General features: G+C 44.5%; 1 protein-coding gene across 1 annotated transcript in view; it reads left to right on the forward strand.

Annotated features, from left to right (window-relative positions):
* The window catches only part of LOC117396810 (pappalysin-1-like), a 177,283-nt gene that overhangs the window by 67,245 nt on the left and 89,441 nt on the right, over positions 1-20,597 (forward strand). Inside the window, exons 8-9 of the mRNA XM_059005357.1 lie at positions 13,918-14,046; positions 14,480-14,571. Of these exons, the coding sequence (XP_058861340.1) occupies positions 13,918-14,046; positions 14,480-14,571 (221 nt within the window). The remainder of the gene's footprint in view (positions 1-13,917; positions 14,047-14,479; positions 14,572-20,597) is intronic.

Raw genomic sequence — 20,597 nt, forward strand, 5'->3', positions numbered from 1 at the left:
CTTAAATGTGTTTTTAATGTCAGTATAGGGCTCATTTCAGAGCACTTGTGGGATAACGACATGTGGCAGTCCAGTCCCATCAGCAAGTTTAAAATGCTGAATAAAATCCTCTCGTGTGGAAAGTTTGTGTGACACAGCGTACCGTTTCAAAACTCAAATATCTTTTTAAGCAACTACTTCTGACATCAGAATATTTTTACTTGACACAATGAATTGATGTATTTTTTTTTTAGCCAGTGTTCTTGTACCATACAGCGGTTTGTAGTTGCATGAGCATTTCATTCACAACAAAGATGTTTTCCCTTGGGGCAGTAGCGGTTTTAGGCTCATGCAACCCATGCAAATGCACAGGGTCCCAAGGCAGCAAAGGGCCTGTGGCAAGGCAAAGCCCTGCTTATGTAAATAAGTGCTGGCAGGGATGGGGTTAAATCAATCACAGGTGTGGCCATTCCCCAATTATGTAATTGAGTGCTAACTGGGGAGTGGCCATCTGTATAAATGAAGAGCAAACTCCTTTGTTTGGGAAGGGCACCATTCCTATGAATGAAAAAATATGATGTTGAGCAAATTTAAATGTAATTTCTTTACAATATAAATTCTGCCACCTCTAATTTTTTTTTTTTTACCATACTTTAAGATTCACTTTAATACAATCCTTGTTGTTTTTTAGGGGAAGGAAGTAACATGTAAAACCTTAGCATGGTAAAAGAAAGTTAGCCAACTCTTTGTAAACAGGAAGGGAAATGGCCATTTCAAACCCTAGAATTTGTAGTAGATTGCAGACCAGACAAAGTGGAGAGCTTCCATGTGGATATTTTGAATGTTCGCTGGGAAACCTCATAAAGATCTGTGACAGTCGGACACACACAATGCTGTAGCCCTAAGTAACCCCAGCAGCCCATGGCTCACATGCCGCTGTGAGTTTGTGCATTTGTGAAATGCAGAGGAGCTACGAAAGGGGACTGTGTGGCCACAATGGTAATACAGATTGCTCTGGATCATTCAGGGATATGCTCTGTGACCCTGAACTGCGTCTTTTGTAACTGCTGGGAATGAGAGCTGGAACTGGAGAATGAGGCTCATCCCTGCAGGTGGACAATGGTGTCCTTCACTTTATGGCACTGTGCTTTCAGCAGTGTGGTTTCATTGAGAATATGCTGTCGCAAGAGGTGAGGGAACTATATCGATTAGTCCTCAAGTATAAAAACAGGGTCCTATAGCAGCCCACAAGGGGCATTGCATGAAACATGCTGCTAGTTATGTATCCACAGATGACAAGGCTTTTTCACATGGCACAGTCACCTTAGTCCAAATGCTTGTCCTGTCTTTGGTCTGTGTTTTTCATATTGCCTACAAATAAGTGGTTCGTGAAAATCGTTCTGAAGGGCCTGCACGATTTGTGAGGTGCTAAGTTATTATTATTAAGTTATTATTATTTCTTAGCAGACACCCTTATTCAGGGCAACTTACAATTGTTACAAGATATCACATTATTTCACATTATACATTTATTACATTATACAGATATCACATTATTTTTTTACATACAATTAACCATTTATACAGTTGGGTTTTTACTGGAGCAATCTAGGTAAAGTACCTTGCTCAAGGGTACAGCAGCAGTGTCCCCCACCTGGGATTGAACCCACAACCCTCCGGTCAAGAGTCCTAACCACTACTCCACACTGAGACCACCAAGCGATTTCGACCAAAGCTGGATGGAATCCAGACCTCCAGAGGGCAAAGACTTGTGCATTCACCCACTGTACTGCCCATCTGGGGCACATAGCATTGCTCTGGTTCTTATGGTGAGGTGGGTCAGTGTTAACAGCTGTTGGTAATCACTGTGAGGATCTGTCTCCAATTCAGCTGAGCCGCAGTTTAGTTTTACTGGTTGGAACAAAGCGTGTTTGACAGAGCCGAAGGACAGTAAGCCGCTGACACACTCGTCTTGTCAATTTAGATGCTTTGAGGCCACTCGAGTCGTAGAACTGCTCTTTTAGACCCAGTGGAACTGAAGCACATGAGCTGTTACTGTAGGATTCGAAATTGCTGTCTGGTTCATTCATTCATTACCCAGCAGTGCTTTTGATTTCATTTCATGTACCTCACATATGTGAAAATATTGATAGTTAAAAAATTCAATAAAAAAAGTTTTACACACACTAGTGCTTAAAGGCTATTTTCAAATATATCTTTGAGCTTTTAACATCTGTCACAGTCTTCCCATGGACCAGGGTTCCTTCTGAAGTCTCTTTCCGCTGAAGTGACAGCTTTGTAATGGTGAGAGTCTAATGATTTAAACCAGAGCCGCTGCTGCCTCTCTGACACGGATGTATTCACACATTGTCTGGGTTACCCTGGCTTAACATCTTTTTTGTTCAAAAGTGAACCGAACGTTTTCATCCTCCCCCCCTCCCCCAATTTTTCAAAACTCTTCATTTTTTTTTTTTTTTTTCTGAAAACACAATTGCTCCAAACTTACAGCTATTACCAAACGTTTTGTATCGCCCTTTAGAATTAACACATTTTGCTTCATAAAGTTGAGTGAAACCTGCTGAATAATCTTACGTTAACAACATATTCAATTTCATACTGCTTTGTAGTTTTCCATATACCAATGAAAAACTGACAAGTGGTATTTCAAAATCTAAAATGAAATACTGTTACTACTATTATGGCTTCTGGTAGACTTTTGCGATATCATGTTGTAGTTTCTTTGATTACTTGAGAAATAAAATACCTAAATTCTGTTTATAGCTGCATCCCCAGCACAGTATTTACTGTAATTGTGTTTTTTGGTCACTATAATTGCACATGAAAACTATTCCACACATTGTTCTAACAATTAAAATGTGCTTCACTCCTGGACTTGCTGTTCCTCAGCTTGCTTTGCCACGCTAAGGGAGAAAGGGTTACTTCTGTAAGAGGAGTCATGCACTATGCATGTAACTAAAACCCACTTTTCAAACCTAGCTGGTAGAAATAGACTTTCCTTTGCAAATCTTAGAACTCATTGTAAGCCCCAACTGAATGCATTGTGTTTGTATTGGACCGCTGAAGCTGCTGTGTTGTCAGCAATGGTCCAAGACAAATAGTAACACATTGATGGAAAACATGGCCATTGTTGCAAATCATTTTGGTGACACTTGCTTCTGTTTGCTTCTTATGGCATCCTCACATGAGACTGTGTGGTCCAGTGGTTAAAGAAAAGGGCTTGTAACCAGGAGGTCCCAGGTTCAAACCCCGGCTCAGCCACTGACTCACTGTGTGACCTTGAGCAAGTCACTTTTATTATTATTATTATTATTTATTTCTTAGCAGACGCCCTTATCCAGGGCGACTTACAATCGCAAGCAAATACAAATACATTCAAGTGTTACAATATAAGTCATACAATAAGAACAGGAAATACAATAATTCTCAAGTGTGACAAACCACAATTCAATAATACAGCAGATAATAGTGAAAGTTACATCAGGATATGATTAAGTAGTGATAGTTACATCAGGATATGATTAAGTACAAAATACTACAGATTAAACACTTGGGAGATTACAATATTCTGAGGTACAGGATTAAATGCAGTAAAATAGGGGGCAGATAAGAGCAAAATAAAGCATATTTAAATGAAGGGTGATAGTGTCCCAGGATACAACAGAGGAGTTCTACAGGTGCTGTTTGAAGAGGTGAGTCTTAAGGAGGCGCCGGAATGTGGTCAGGGACTGGGCAGTCCTGACATCTGTAGGAAGGTCGTTCCACCACTGCGGAGCAAGGGTGGAGAAGGAGCGGGCTCGGGAGGCAGGGGAGCGTAGCGGAGGTAGAGCCAGTCTTCTAGTGCAGGCGGAGCGGAGAGGTCGAGTGGGGGTGTAGGGAGAGATGAGGGTCTGGAGGTAGCTGGGTGCAGTCTGATCAAGGCATCTGTAGGCTAGTACAAGAGTCTTGAACTGGATGCGAGCGGTGATCGGGAGCCAGTGGAGCGAGCGGAGTAGTGGAGTAGCGTGGGCGAAGCGAGGTAGAGAGAACACCAGGCGAGCAGCAGAGTTCTGGATGAGCTGGAGCGGACGGGTGGCGGACGCAGGGAGGCCAGCCAGGAGGGAGTTGCAGTAGTCTAGGCGGGAGAGTACCAGGGCCTGGACCAGGAGCTGGGTAGCATAGTTGGTGAGGAAGGGTCGGATTCTTCGGATGTTGCTCAGGAAGAATCTGCAAGTGCGTGCCAGAGTGGAGATGTGCTGGGAATAAGAGAGGCAGGGGTCCAGGGTGACTCCAAGGTTTTTAGCTGAGGAAGAGGGAGAGAGTGTGGTAGATTCCAGAGGAACAGAGATAGAGAGATCAGAGGAGGGGGAGGAGGAGGGAAAGAAAAGGAGGTCAGATTTAGAGAGGTTGAGTTTGAGGTGATGCGAGTGCATCCAGGAGGAAATAGCAGACAGACAGGTAGAGATACGGGAGGAGATGGTGGAGTCAGAGGTGGGGAAGGAGAGGAAAATCTGAGCATCATCAGCATAGAAATGGTATGAGAAACCATAGGATGCGATGAGGGGGCCCAGGGAGCGGGTGTAGAGAGAGAACAGGAGAGGACCCAAGACTGACCCTTGGGGGACTCCAGTCAAGAGAGGGTGAGGTGTGGAGGTTGCTCCACGCCAGGTTACCTGGTAAGTGCGGTTGGAGAGGTAGGAGGAGAACCAGGCCAGAGCAGTGCCAGAGATCCCCAGGTCAGCAAGAGATGATAGTAGAATAGAGTGATCAACAGTGTCAAAGGCAGCAGAGAGGTCGAGGAGAATTAGGACAGAGGAGAGAGAGGCAGCTCGGGCACACTTAAGTGAGTTGGTGACAGACAGAAGGGCGGTTTCAGTGGAGTGAGCAGAGCGGAAGCCAGATTGGAGAGGGTCAAGCAGAGAGTGGTTGGACAGGAAAGCAGAGAGCTGGCGGTGTACAGTCCGCTCGAGGGTTTTGGAGAGGAAGGGTAGGAGGGAGACAGGACGGTAGCTCTGGAGGGAGGTGGGGTCGAGGGTAGGTTTTTTGAGGAGGGGAGTGATCGAGGCTTTTTTGAAGGCAGAGGGGAAGATGCCAGAAAGTAGAGAGGTGTTGAGGAGGGAGGAGATGAAGGGGAGTAGAGCAGGAGCAGCAGCTTGAAAGAGGTGAGTGGGGAGGGGGTCCAAGGCACACGTGGTGGGTTTGTGACCCTGGAGCAGGGAGGAGAGGTCAGAGTCTGAGAGGGGCAAGAAGGTGGAGAGGGAGGGCGAGTTAGTAGGGGATGTAGTGGGTGTAGGGGTTGGAGCAGGAGGGGGTGCGGGGGAGGGAGAGGTGTTAAAGAGTTTGCGGATATCTGAGATTTTAGAAGAGAAGAAGGAGGCAAAGTCGTCAGGGGAGATAGAGGAGGGAGGAGGAGGGGGGGGAGGGTTTAGGAGGGAGGAGAAGGTAGAGAATAGTTTACGTGGGTTGTTAGTGGAGGCTTGGATTACAGATTGGAAATAAGCACATTTAGCAGAGGAGAGAGTAGAGGAGAAGGAGGAGAGAAGAGTGCGGTAAAGGTCTAGGGCAGCAGGGAGTTTGGTTCTCTTCCATTTCTTTTCAGCAGATCGCAGTGTGATTCTTGCCGAGCGGAGCACAGAGGAGAGCCAGGGATGGGGAGGGGAGGGGCGAGCGGGTCGGGAGGTGAGGGGACAGAGGGAGTCGAGGGAGGAGGTGAGTGAGGAGAAGAGGGTGGAGGTAGCAGAGTCTACGGAGAGTTGTGAAAAGGAGTCGATAGGAGGGAGGTGAGAGAGAGCAGTGGAGGCAAGGACAGAGGGGGAGAGAGAGCGGAGGTTACGGCGAGAGGTGACAGTGGGGGTAGGAGGAGCAGGGAGAGGGGGGAGAGACAGAGAAAAAGAGATGAAATAGTGATCAGAGAGGTCCAGGGGGGTGACAGAGAGGTTGGAGGGGCAGCAGGCCCTGGAGAAGGTGAGGTCCAGTTGACGGCCAGCTTTGTGGGTAGGAGGAGACGGAGAGAGACAGAAGTCGAAGGAGTGAAGGAGAGGGAGGAATCCAGCAGAGTGGCTGGGGTTGGAGAGATGGATGTTGAAGTCACCCAACAGGACAGTCGGGGTAGACAGAGAGGGGAGGGAGGAGAGTAGATAGTCGAGTTCATCCAGAAAGTGAGTGAGAGGCCCAGGGGGGCGGTACAAAACAATGAGCAGGAGTTGACAGGGAGAGGTTAGTTGGACTGCATGAAATTCAAAGGTAGTGACAGAGAGGGAGGTGAGATCAGAGGGGACAGAAAAGAGTAAGGAGGGAGAGAGGAGAAGACCCGTCCCACCTCCCCGTCCGGTGAGACGCGGGGTATGGGACAGGACGTAGAGAGAGGACAGGGCAGCAGGAGTAACAGTGTTATCAGGGGACAGCCAGGTTTCAGTGAGAGCAAGGAAATCGAGCGAGAGGTGGGAGGCAAAGGCAGAGATGAAATCAGCTTTGTTAGCAGAAGAGTGACAGTTCCAGAGTGCACCAGAGAGTGTGCGGGAGGGGGGGAGAGGCAGAGAAATGAGGTTAGAGGGGTTGGAGGAGCAACAGCGGAGGGAGGGCAGAGGACAAGGACGGGAGGACAGAACAGGGATGTGAGAGACAGTCATAGCAGGACAAGCAAGACAAAAGGCACAGTAGGAGCAGTGGGGTGGAGGATACAGACCTGACTAGTAGATGGCTTCTTCCAGAGCGCTGGTAGGTTCGGATCTAGTCGAACAGCGTCTCAGCGCAGGCCTCCCCTCGCTAGACTCCCACAGCTAGACTCCCGGCTCTTTTGTTGAGGCTCTTCGGTTGGCTGGCGCGTCTGGCTGGCGCTAAAATAGGCTGCTTAATATATATTAAAAAAACACTGCGTGGAAACCAATCAGATAGCAAAACAACTTCTATTCAATTAAACCACTCACCTGGTACTAATCACACACACCAACTCAGCTAATTCAAACACCACCTTACAGAGTTACCAAATGTAGTTAATTAAAGATTACTTGAAGCAGGAGCTAGCCTATCTGCCTCAGTCCCTGGTTCCTGTAGACTGATCACTATTTATATGCACACCCTAGATGGGTTCCACCTCACTTTGCAAGGGGACTGGCACAACTGCTAACTGCTCTATTGACAATACTTTTACACACTTCAAAGGGGATCACACCACTGCAGGAGGCTGTGTGGAGACCAATCCAAATGCAAACCACCCTCCCTGAGAAGTTACAAATTGCAAAATCACCTTAATATTCAAATAACCACACTACCTGGTTTAAAATCACATACACACACTCCTCCCTAAATTGAAACACCAACTAATAAAAATAATACTTAAATAGTTAATTACAAATTAGTAGGAGCAGGACCAGTTACCTATCTTGCCTCAGATTTCTGGTTGCCTGTAGACTCCCACAGCTAGACTCCCGGCTCTTTTGTTGAGGCTCTTCGGTTGGCTGGCGCGTCTGGCTGGCGCTAAAATAGGCTGCTTAATATATATTAAAAAAACACTGCGTGGAAACCAATCAGATAGCAAAACAACTTCTATTCAATTAAACCACTCACCTGGTACTAATCACACACACCAACTCAGCTAATTCAAACACCACCTTACAGAGTTACCAAATGTAGTTAATTAAAGATTACTTGAAGCAGGAGCTAGCCTATCTGCCTCAGTCCCTGGTTCCTGTAGACTGATCACTATTTATATGCACACCCTAGATGGGTTCCACCTCACTTTGCAAGGGGACTGGCACAACTGCTAACTGCTCTATTGACAATACTTTTACACACTTCAAAGGGGATCACACCACTGCAGGAGGCTGTGTGGAGACCAATCCAAATGCAAACCACCCTCCCTGAGAAGTTACAAATTGCAAAATCACCTTAATATTCAAATAACCACACTACCTGGTTTAAAATCACATACACACACTCCTCCCTAAATTGAAACACCAACTAATAAAAATAATACTTAAATAGTTAATTACAAATTAGTAGGAGCAGGACCAGTTACCTATCTTGCCTCAGATTTCTGGTTGCCTGTAGACTCCCACAGCTAGACTCCCGGCTCTTTTGTTGAGGCTCTTCGGTTGGCTGGCGCGTCTGGCTGGCGCTAAAATAGGCTGCTTAATATATATTAAAAAAACACTGCGTGGAAACCAATCAGATAGCAAAACAACTTCTATTCAATTAAACCACTCACCTGGTACTAATCACACACACCAACTCAGCTAATTCAAACACCACCTTACAGAGTTACCAAATGTAGTTAATTAAAGATTACTTGAAGCAGGAGCTAGCCTGTCTGCCTCAGGCACTTAGCCTCCTTGTGCTCCGTCTTTCCGAGATGTTGTTGTAAGTGACTCTGCAGCTGATGCATAGTTCACACACCCTAGTCTCTGCGAGTCGCCTTGGATAAAGGTGTCTGCTAAATAAAGAAATAATAATAATAAACAAATAATAAATGAATCCAAACCATGTCCTTTGTGTAGCGTGAAAGACCTTAATCAGACCCATTTTCAACTAATCTGAGTTGCCCCGTAAACACAATGTGCATTTTTGTATTTCTTTGATCAAAGGCAGGCTGAGCTGAAAGGTAACATCAGGATATTGGCTAGGACTAACGTGGACTAACTAGACTTATTCTACTTAAGAAAGCATGTCATCTGGTTTTCATTACATCCCTTTTGGAGAGTGGCAAGCAGTCCTTGTTATGAAGCAATTCAAGGGATCAGTGTTTTTGAACTGCACTGATTTTAGGGAATGTGGCTTTGAGTGTCATGTGTCATTGCATTTAGGCATTTAATGTTCTGTTGTAGTTCCTCTATTTAGCACCACTAAGGGTCGCCCCCATGGTGTGAGGCTCTCTGCCAGGTCTGCTGACCCCCTTGTGTAAATTCCTTTCCTGTGTAAAACTGCCTTGGCCTTCCTTTTATTTTAGCAGTGGAGATGTATGTAATCAGTATAGAAGAACTCCACACTGTCTTACCAGGAATGCTGAGGAGGTCCATTAAGAATACATACATTTCCAAAGTTGCTGGTGACCCAGAGACTTAACACAGAGAACCTTTGCCCAATCATTTCAGAAACGCTCAGGATAATCAACTGCTATATAATCAGGGGTGCTTTGAAAGTTATGCACCAGAGAGCCTACTGGTGCTAAATTATCAAACCCCTCCCTAATCAATCCCCCCTCAGCACTTCCCCCACGACACAATCCTTCTCTCCTGTGGATGTGGACGAGTGTGGGTGGGTTGTGCGAGTAATCCAGACCCAATGAGAAGCTATCATCATCTAGTTTGCTAAAGAATAAAAAAAAAAATTCAACATGTCTATTGATGCCAAAATGTAATATTGCTGGTGCTATATCAGCTACCCTTGCGCTAGAATCTATTATTTGTTTATTTAGCAGACGCCTTTATCCAAGGCGACTTACAGAGACTAGGGTGTGTGAACTATGCATCAGCTGCAGAGTCACTTACAATTACGTCTCACCCGAAAGACGGAGCACAAGGAGGTTAAGTGACTTGCTCAGGGTCACACAATGAGTCAGTGGCTGAGGTGGGATTTGAACCAGGGACCTCCTGGTTACAAGCCCATTTCTTTAACCACTGGACCACACTAGCGCCATAGTGTTAAATTTGGACCCCAGATAATGCAGTATTTCAAATGTGATCAATTAATCTTAATGATGGATAGTAATACCACTGTCCTTCAAATCAATAAACTATTCCTTAAATGTACATGTTATTGAAAGAAATACACATACTGTAAAAAAAAAAAACATACTGTAAGATGTGTTAATCGTCATAAGACTCCCTTATCAGTAGTGGCGACATTAAGATCAGTTGTATACCCCCATGAACTGTTTAAAGCATGATTCATGTTGGTATTTAACAGAGCCATTGAAAAGTTACTAAGCATTAGTCCTGCAGTATGTTTTTGAAAATGGTAATGTTCAGCATCTGTAGATGATTGAGCATGAAATATGTCAGAGAAACGGTTTCGACTCAGACCCACAAGCTCCACACAAAGGAGCTCCTGCTTCCAGTCATATTGTTTCAGTGACCTTTTATTTCTGTCATTTTGTCTTCTGTCAATCTTGCAACATATACTGTTTTTGTTGAAGCCCACGACTCGGGTCAACAGAAAGCAAGTCTTTGTTACAACTATGGGAGTTACCTGACCTGCTGGGGAGATTTGATCAAATATTGCTTTTCAAATCTACACTTCTGTGATATAGAAAAGTGGGGCCGCTGTGCACAACTGCAGTGTGGGGGAGAAGTGAGAAGCAGCAAATACTAGTTTCAAATGGCAGCTAAGATGTGTGAGACTTCATCACTTTGCATGCATTTGTTCTGTGTTGTCACTAAAGGTGCAAAAAGCAGACTCTGTGTTGCATGATTTTAACATGTCAAAGCCAGGTTGTACTTCTCCAGTTACTACAATTTGCATAATCGTAAGATATTACCAAGTCATTTTGAATTATTTGAATTATTGCAACGTATTACCCTAACCACCATCTTTACAATATTACTAGCTATTACTGGGATAGCGAGGAAGAATTCAGGTAATGATCTTATTCATTAACCTTTTATTCCTGTTCTTTTTTCCCACTTGATATAAATTGCCATCCCGATTCCCAGATATATATTTAAGCGATGATGGATCTACCGTGTTATGGTTGACCGTGACAGGAGTTATGCGTCCTGAGACGAAGGCGAGGGCGCTAACGGAGCAATTACTGAACAGTCTGTGTACGATGGAGTCTGAACTACCGATACAATCGCTCATTAAATATTACTTAACTGTCAGCGTGTCGCTTTGTTGTTGTTGAAAGATGCTGTGCCTGTGCTCCAGTCGAGCTGACAGTCTGATTTGCTCTCGGCAGTTGCAGGTACAGGATTGGTTGCTTTTGTCAATGCAAAGTATTGATTGGCTGGTTTTGGTGGATAATAAAATTAATTTGGACCAATTGTGTCTTTGTTTAGTATTTACGTCCAATACATGTGAACTACGCTGAAAAATACAGCGTCACAAAGAAAAAGCCAACACTTGCGCTGATTGATTTTGAATTTGATTCACAGCTGGTGCTAAGACATTCCAGTAGGCATCTACCGTCTATTAGAGACCACTAGAGCTGGAATCTGATTGGCTGACGGTACTGAATCGTTTTCTAATGCCCAATAAAAACTAGTAGATAAGCTTTTCAAAGAGAAATAATTCCTCTGCTCTTCCTTAGCTCATTGTAGTACCTGATTCAGCAGCAGCAGCAGTAGAAAGAGGAAGGACAGAAAAGCTAAAAGCAGTGCTAGATGACTGAGCATGATTCTCCTGTAGGCTTGCTGTCAAGCATTCCAACGTGGTGCTTATTTACAGTGTCTCAGTTAACATCGTGGGCACCCTTCCAATGTAGCTCATGGGCTCTGGCTTTAACAAATAGCTTGCATTTGGGTGGTTCATTTATTGAAACTCTGGGCAGCCGCAGCACAGTTTTAGAGAGGCTGCTGTGGAGGAGCATGTACAATTAAGGACTAATAACAGTGAGACTTATTCCTAGAAAGCTGTGTTTGTGTTGCGTTCAGAGAATCCCATGGCCTAGATTCATCTGAACTTCCGCTACGACCTGCGCACAGCTTTAAATTTCTCTGATCAGTATCTGTCTTGTGTAAATAACTCCTGAAACGCTGAAACAGCTGAACTTCGTCTCCGTGCTCCAGTGTATGAACCTGACAATGGTGTAGGAGATTTCAGCAGCACACCACAGAAGTAGGGCTCTTGCTTTTCCAAGAACACAAGAGTGAGATTTCTCCTGCGCCCCTGGTGGGATGCTTATTAAAAGCCTTCAGCAGTGTTTCATTAGGGAAATGGTTGAATAAGAGTCATACATGATTTTACAAGGCTAGTTCACAACCCTGTAGCTGATGAGACTGACTGATGTTTGTTGCCAACCTAATTAGCTTCCCTTTTCTTTAGGATTCAGTCCTCAGTTAGGTTTTCATTTCTTGGAAGCTTTGTCATGAGGGAATGGGGTAAGCCTCATCTTAATAATCAGATTCCAGGTGCTGACAGATTTTTTATGGTGTTCATTTCAACTCGCTGTGTCTGTCTTGGGGTTGGATAGAATGTATACTTGGTGTCAAGTATGTTGTTTTCCGTGCAGGAGATAGGAAGGCTGGAGGCTCTATGAAATGCATGACATGTATGAGGGTGGAGAGGAGCCGTGCAGGAGATAGGAAGGCTGGAGGCTCTGTGAAATGCATGACATGTATGAGGGTGGAGAGGAGCCAGCTCTGTGTAGGAGATAGGAAGGCTGGAGGCTCTATGAAATGCATGACATGTATGAGGGTGGAGAGGAGCCGTGCAGGAGATAGGAAGGCTGGCGGCTGTATGAAATGCATGACATGTATGTTGCAGGTACCGCTTAACAGGTTTGGATGTTTAACCCATGAGGGAAAGAGGTAGTCAGACACAAGGACACTTGTTAAATATTTGCATTTTACATTAGGCGTGCAGTATATATGCATCTTACACTAGTTTTCCATATGGCTTGTGCAGAGTTCAGTCTGATTGCCTTCATGAGATGATAATTTTTAGATATAGTGAAATATCTATTGGCACATATGGATTATGAATACTAGAAAGAGAATCTTTTTTGTGGGGTATATGTTTTTTTTATGTTGGCATACCAAGTGTCTTTTGAACACTTTGTGTGAGAGACACAATCACTTGTACATACAGTAACTGACTGTATATCGCAGATAATAGAAGAGGCTAGCTTTTTTTATTGACGTTTTTTTAAAAAGATTTAAAGAATGGTCACACCTACTGTGAAACATGCATGCATGTCCTAGGATTGCAGGCAGTGAATTGTTGGTCCTTTGAAACAAAGCAGTTACAAATGAGCTGTTGTTCAATTCCTGATTTGAGGTAGTATCCATAGCCATTCCTGGGAGAAGCAGGGTGCCTGGAATATATAAGGGACTACTATAAGAAAGTCATGCTGCAACTAATGCCGCCTTCAGTGTCTGCCTTGCTTGTGCTGTGCAGTCTCCAGCTGTGGGTTATTTAGGCACTTTAGAGGCCCTGTGTGTATGTCTGGGAACTTTGTCTGCATGCCCTGTTTGAAACTGTGCCAAAGGGGACTGCCTTTGGGTCTGTGCCCAGTGCTGACACTACTGACCAAGACAGTCTAGTGAGAGAAGCTCTCCCTGGGATAATCTGCACAGGCTTCTGATTAGAAATACAGAGAGAATGAGTGACTGGGACCTCGGACTTGTGGATCTGAGCAGTTCAGTCCCTTCAGTCTCTTGGCGTATAAAGAACCCCACCGAATATGAAAAGATGAATGAATATTATTACATTAGTAAAGGTTCTTGTCTTGGATTTGGACTGTCTGAACCCTACAGGGATGACGGAAGTAACAATGTTTAAAATAGTAGGTCCGTGCAGCATGCCAGCCTCCCTGTCCTGTTTAAAGAGGAAAGGTGTCCACATCCCAAAACAATGCTTCTGGTTATTAGATGGCCATGTAGACTTGAATTCCTCCAAGTGCCTCTACAAAGCTTTCCCGTGAGCCTGCGTCCAGGGCGCTAGGCTGGAGAATCTCAAAACTAATTTTAAACACTGTTGCATATGATTAGCCTGAAGCCATTATTCCACTGTATCACCTGCCTCCAATAACCCTATCAGAGGTTTCACAGAAATGGCTGCACACACCCAACACATGCTCTGAATTCAGCAATCACTCATACTGGCCATTGGTGGAAGATTTTCAAAGGGAACCAAAAATCTTCAAAAGAAGAAAATAGCACAGAAAAATGTAAAGGCTTTTAATGAACAAATTGCACTATGGTTGGTATTTGATTCCATTTGAGCATTAAGTATAATTACACTGATTGCCATACATTTCTATATTCCTGTGTTTCTCTTTTCCAGGGAAGTGGAGCCTGGTTTGGTCTACACGTATCAAGTGCTTTCTGTCTTGAGGTCAGCCGAGAGTGAGCCCTCCCCAGCTCTCACACATCAGCTTGGATCTGCCTACTGTGGAGATGGGCGCATTCAGAGGTAATTTTAGAGAAGTCAGGAGATCCACAGAGCAATTTCAGACTGTTCAATATTATTTCTTATGAAGTGCTTGTCCATAGCTGTACATCAACCCCACAATGGGAGTACATGAGTTCTGTATTAAAGTGTTACTGACCAGGCTGTAAGGTTTAAAGCACAATGCATTACTTTATCTAGCTTTCTGCTTTGTTGTACGTATTCTTGCAATATCTTTTTCAGCATCATTGTGATTATTTTAATATTTTCATTAACATATCCCTTGTCATCAATCAGTTTTGACTGGCTATTTTCATTTCTCATCGCTTATGCTTCAGGTCGTCCTGTCAAAGTCTCTTCTGAATTCATAACATCGGCAAGTCACAGTCCTGTTCACAGAAGCATTCGCTTCTGCCCACTTGACTTCATCGTTTTTCAAATTCTTTTTTTATTTCAGACATCTGGGGGAGCAGTGTGATGACATGAACAAAGCCAACGGAGATGGCTGCTCCAGACAATGTAGAAAGGAGCCAGGGTTCAACTGTGTCGGTACGTCACAAGCATGCAGCCCTGGAGAGTGACACGGATTCAAGCTCTTAGCGCTTGCAGGGGTGTAGAATACAGAGGAGATACCATGGAGATGTCTGCGTGTAGGTCACCATGTTGAGGTTATTATATGATTTGGGTTCTCATTGGATTTGTCTCGTCAGAGAATGATAAGACCTTCAGGCTTTTCAGATTCAATTCTCTTTGGATTTCAGCTGGACAAAGCTGGTTAGATGACACACAGCTTCCAGCACTTATTTGCTTGGATCCCAGAGGTGTCGGCTGCAGTGTTGTGATATTGTTCCTATTAATTAAGATGGATGCAATGGTCCCTGGAGTGCCTGTCAAAGCTCCCTATCCAGCGATCCGTCAGTTTTACACCATCTCTTTGTGTGCGTGTGATCCATCACTGCCAGCATGTGTGACAGATCTCATACCTTTCTCCATGTCCATCTCTCTTTTGTAGCAACACGCTGCTCTGCAGTGGAAGCCCTGTTAATTCATACAGGCTGAGTGCCAGGATCTTTCATATTCCCAGGACGGGCACTTTGGGACAGATTCCGTTCACTTCTTTTTTCCTTTCCTACACTGGAAGCTGCAGCAGAGCAGGCTGCTTTGTTTCTAGCGAGTCAGGTACTGTTGCACATTTTGAAACCCGGCCCAGATTTCAAAGGCAAGGTTTTGATGCCTCGGAGTAAATTTCAAATCACTTTTTTCTTTTATTTATAGTTTTAAAACAGGTTTTGTAACATGTATTTTTGTCTTCTTAACAGCTTAACTTTTATGCATAGCCTGCCATACTTTATTGTAATATACAAAGATGTATTCATACAATAGTATTTTTGTCTTTTCATATGCAGTACCCCATAGGCATTGAGTTTTCTCCAGCAAAATCTGATTTCTGTTTTTTACAGCCAGTGCAGGCTTCTTCTAGAAAGCCACATTCAAGGTGATTCATAGTCTTGTTCACTAACAACACCGTTCTGCTGTCATCCCTTTCATGATAGTGGCATTCCTCGTGTCTGCAATGAGATGGATCAATCAATAAACCCAGCTGCTGAAAACAAGTACTATTTAAAAAAAAAAAAAAAAAAATAGAAGAATAACCTGTAAGAAATAAAACACAATGTGTTAAATTGGTAATGCTAAAAACTGGTTCTTCATAGTGCTTATCCAGTGAGTCTATATCTGAACTAAATGAATGTACAAAATGGACATGCAGTGGCGTGTTTGTCGTGTAGTTATTGGGGTGTTTTTTTCTGTATGGTCTGTATTGGCAGTTTGTGGGGGCACTGTTGTGTCATTTGCTGTAGAGATAACGGAACTTTGTTTTTACCCTTGCTTCTAGTTCGTATTTGAGTGGCCTTTATCATATTCATCTTGCTCGACTCCATAAGGCTCCTTTATAAGATCTAGAGGCAGATTAGTCAATGATGTTGTTACTTTCGTCATCTTGTGGTAATCCGGATAAGTTTCGATCACGATCTTCCAGGGCGCGTTTGCATTCAAACCACATTGACGTTCTGGCAGAATGCCATAATATTCTCAGAACTGCAAGATGACAATCTCATTTTTAATACTGTTTTCCCTCCATACTGCTGTGACGAAACGTTGTTAGGAAATGGATTCACCCTGTCGAGGTCCATGGATGCATTGCTCTTTACCCCTTTGCTCTTGTCTTCTCCTAAATACACGATTGGCTTCTCCTCCTTGCTACAGAGGTGACTTTGTCCCCCTTAGAAGTTTTTTTTTCAAAACTTTGTAATACTGAACAAAAAAAAATGCTGAAAGGCAAACTGCAGAACCCAGTTCACCATTTGTTGAAAATGATCGGAGACTTGAAAGAAAAGGCTTTTTTTTTTGCAGCTGTGTGTCTCTGTCACAAAGGCGGCTGCAGTGGGTGACGTCAGACCAGAAACAGGAAGTAACACACAGAGACTTGGGGTTTTGATGAAGCTGAGCGCATGATCGCGCTCAGCATTTAATAATTAAACAGAACAGAAAATAAAAGGTTAGAACACAAAACACACAGGACACGGCACATTCGCCAAAACAAAAGAGAGAAACAAAACGGACTATCACTAAACAAAACACGGTGAGCTTTTTTAATGATTATTATTTTATTATTTATTCTCATTACCTCCGTCTCCAATCCCGTTCTCCACTCACCGAACACACAACACCGAGTGAGTGAAAACATGCTGCTTTTATGCAGTTGTACCGAGACTCGATTGCTAGTCAATCATTCAATTGGAATCTCGGTACAACTGCACGTGAATTAATTAAAGTGCACTTTCCTGTGTCCACATACTAATACTTTAAATGCACGTGATGTGATGTGCCATCCTCATGCCTAAATACAAATATACAATTTAAATACTCGTGCTGCACACACCCATTTATATCCTGTGTACCAACTACAATACACCAACATTAACACAGCACACGTACAACATATAACACACAAATGCACACAGGGACAGGGCACATTGCCACAGTCTCTCATACATTTATGACATTTGATCTGTGTTCAACCCATTTAAGTATTCTGGCTGTTTCAAGAATGGCAATGTTTGCTGAACACCACCAACAAAAAGAAGTCTGGACACATCAAGCCCCCAGATGTCTGCAACATATTCTAACAAGAAACAGAAGCACTCCTGTGATCAAAGAAACCCTTAACACTGGACACTATGCCAAGTCCATCTCTGGGTTATAGTCCGGGTCAGCCTAATATGAAGCCATTTAATCAACAGGATCAGGAACGACCTTTAGCATACAAAACTTTTCTGCAGTTTGTAACCGTTTCTTGCTCTATTTTATCTGCTCTCTGTGTCACTCCTTCATCTAAGGCCATTGTTTGCTCAATGGTTTTGGATTGCAGGTTGGATTGCAGTGTTTCTGAAAAAGCAGTGGGTAAAAATAAGCAAGGTTTTCAAATGTTTCATATGTACATAACGCAACACGGCTTGAGAGCTCCTTTCATCATCCAGGAAAAGGGATTGGGACACATGAGAGAGAGATGCACAAGTGCTTTAGAAGTCCTTCAGCGGTCTTCTGCTGTTTCAGCCTAGAGGGCAACATATAGGTGGCCTTTCCTGCAAGTCTTTTTGTATTCTTTGTTTGTTTTACCTGATCCAAGGCAGTTCCTGGAAGTGAAGGTGCTGCAGTTTAGAATGTGTACTCTAGAGAAATCCCCAGGTGTTGGGATGGAACCGGCTTCATTCACAGAGTCCTGCATTACCAGTTAGGGTTTCCTTTGTCTGTTGCTGGAATACAGACGGGTGCTTTTCCTTTTGCAACAAATACGGTGTCACTTTTGCAGTGGAGCAAAAATGCTGTGAAAAGACCTTCTGTTTGTTTTGAATGTGTAATCATCAGAGTAACCTGGGTAAAAAAGACGCTCCACCTGGCTTAAAACAAAGTGTGAACCCTGAGCAAACGTACCCCTGGTGCTGTCAACAGACCATGATGACGTGCAATGCTAGCATTCTTAAACATTTCTTCCTGGAAAACAGAACTCTCTGAAAGCCGGAATATTTTCATCTTTGAAGGGGGTTGGGGGCAGCTTTGCAGTTTATTAACTTAAGCAAAACAACCAGCGAAGAAGTTTTCCAGTAAACACTGTAGGATTGTTGCTCTGGAACGTGTTGATTTATTTTTGAATGAATGAAAAGCTGCTGCGGTGCCCCTTCTCAGGTGTGGAGCAGGTTCATTAATGCTCCAGCCTGCGGTGCCCCTTCTCGGGTGTGGAGCAGGTTCATTAATGCTCCAGCCTGCGGTGCCCCTTCTCGGGTGTGGAGCAGGTTCATTAATGCTCCAGCCTGCGGTGCCCCTTCTCAGGTGTGGAGCAGGTTCATTAATGCTCCAGCCTGCGGTGCCCCTTCTCGGGTGTGGAGCAGGTTCAGTGAGGCTCCAGCACAGCTCTGCAGTAGCAGGGCCGGGTCCCTGTGTGTCTGTAGAGGTGCTTGTCCCTCCTCTGGGGAACACATGCGGTACCTAAGCCCTATTTGAAGTGAATGCACTTTCACAAATGGGATAGGGCAAAATGTGTGAATTTTCACATTGCAGTGCTTCTGTTTGAGCTGCTGGCTGTCTTCAAAATTGCTGACTATCGGGACTGAATTCCGTTACGTTATCCTCCGTTGTAGCGTAAAGATGAATACCCCTTTTCAAAGTGTCTACGACATTTAAAAGCCGTTTTTTTATCTAGTAGTTTGTAGATGGTCTAGCTGTGCCAGGATATTCCTTTTATAAATATGTTGATATTTATTAAAGTATGTAAAGTACATATCATAGGGCTTCAATTAGGCTTTCTAACAATCAGTCATATTTTATTTGAGACCAAAAAACATGTCCAGATTTTGCAACATTTGACATGGAGAGACTTTAGGTACCTTCCATCTCAAAATACCCGTATGTCGGTGCATTTGTTTAATACACATGCATCCTGGTTTTATGTGAATGTTGTTTCCTGCATTGGATTATACACAGTAAAATACACAGTTTTCAATAAGTACCAATACATACATTTGATTGCCTAAAGGATCAGTAATGTGGTCGCATATCCCTTTGCAGTCATGCTGTGTCTTCTTCATTCCAAGAAGAGATCCTGGCAGACTGACCCTTCACTTTCTGAAGGGCTGGGCTGCTCGTGCACACTGACCCTTCCCTCTCTGAAGGGCTGGGCTGCTCGTGCACACTGACCCTTCCCTCTCTGAAGGGCTGGGCTGCTCGTGCACACTGACCCTTCCCTCTCTGAAGGGCTGGGCTGCTCGTGCACACTGACCCTTCCCTCTCTGAAGGGCTGGGCTGCTCGTGCACACTGACCCTTCCCTCTCTGAAGGGCTGGGCTGCTCGTGCACACTGACCCTTCCCTCTCTGAAGGGCTGGGCTGCTCGTGCCCTTCCCTCTCTGAAGGGCTGGGCTGCTCGTGCACACTGACCCTTCCCTCTCTGAAGGGCTGGGCTGCTCGTGCACACTGACCCTTCCCTCTCTGAAGGGCTGGGCTGCTCGTGCACACTGACCCTTCCCTCTCTGAAGGGCTGGGCTGCTCATGCACACTGACCCTTCCCTCTCTGAAGGGCTGGGCTGCTCGTGCACACTGACCCTTCCCTCTCTGAAGGGCTGGGCTGCTCGTGCACACTGACCCTTCCCTCTCTGAAGGGCTGGGCTGCTCGTGCACACTGACCCTTCCCTCTCTGAAGGGCTGGGCTGCTCGTGCCCTTCCCTCTCTGAAGGGCTGGGCTGCTCGTGCACACTGACCCTTCCCTCTCTGAAGGGCTGGGCTGCTCGTGCACACTGACCCTTCCCTCTCTGAAGGGCTGGGCTGCTCGTGCACACTGACCCTTCCCTCTCTGAAGGGCTGGGCTGCTCGTGCACACTGACCCTTTTGCTCATTTTTGTCCTGACGTTGCAATCGAGCGGACATCCTGTTATTTGGTTTTTCCTGCTGCTCTCTTTAAACCCTTGAGTTCATGAATGAGGAACAGTGAGTCTGCCGAACAGCAGGACTGTCTGTGGCATTTCCCCTTTAAAAAACAGCAGCAGTAGGTTGAGTATGAGTAATAGTGACTGGGTGGTAGGCTGATCCATTGTAAACATATTAAAAGCTTTTTGACACGTTTCTTCAAGGCATGAAAGCAGCTGATTCCCTGTATGTTCGAAGGTGCTGAACTTACCACTCGTTCAGATCAGCTTTGTAATGCACATCACCTACAGTACAAATACCACTTCTTGGTTTTCAAATGCCCTCCTAGCATCCCATTATATTTTCATGGTTCAGTCTTAATGTGTCTTTGGCAACTCTAATAACCAATTCCACTTTAGCAATGATGCAGTTGACCCAGATCTACTTGGTTTCTGGCATGTTCCAGGATTTATTAACATGCTACTCCATGGTGGGTTGCCTTTAGCTGAGAGGATCAAATACAGGGTCTTGCTGCTCGCCTATAAAACTCAACATGGTTTAACACCTGCCTTCCTTACTGAACCAGTCTATGCTCTGCAGAGGCACGCTTTCACAGTGT

The sequence above is a fragment of the Acipenser ruthenus genome, chromosome 31 (assembly GCF_902713425.1).
Source record: "Acipenser ruthenus chromosome 31, fAciRut3.2 maternal haplotype, whole genome shotgun sequence".
NCBI lineage: Eukaryota > Metazoa > Chordata > Actinopteri > Acipenseriformes > Acipenseridae > Acipenser > Acipenser ruthenus.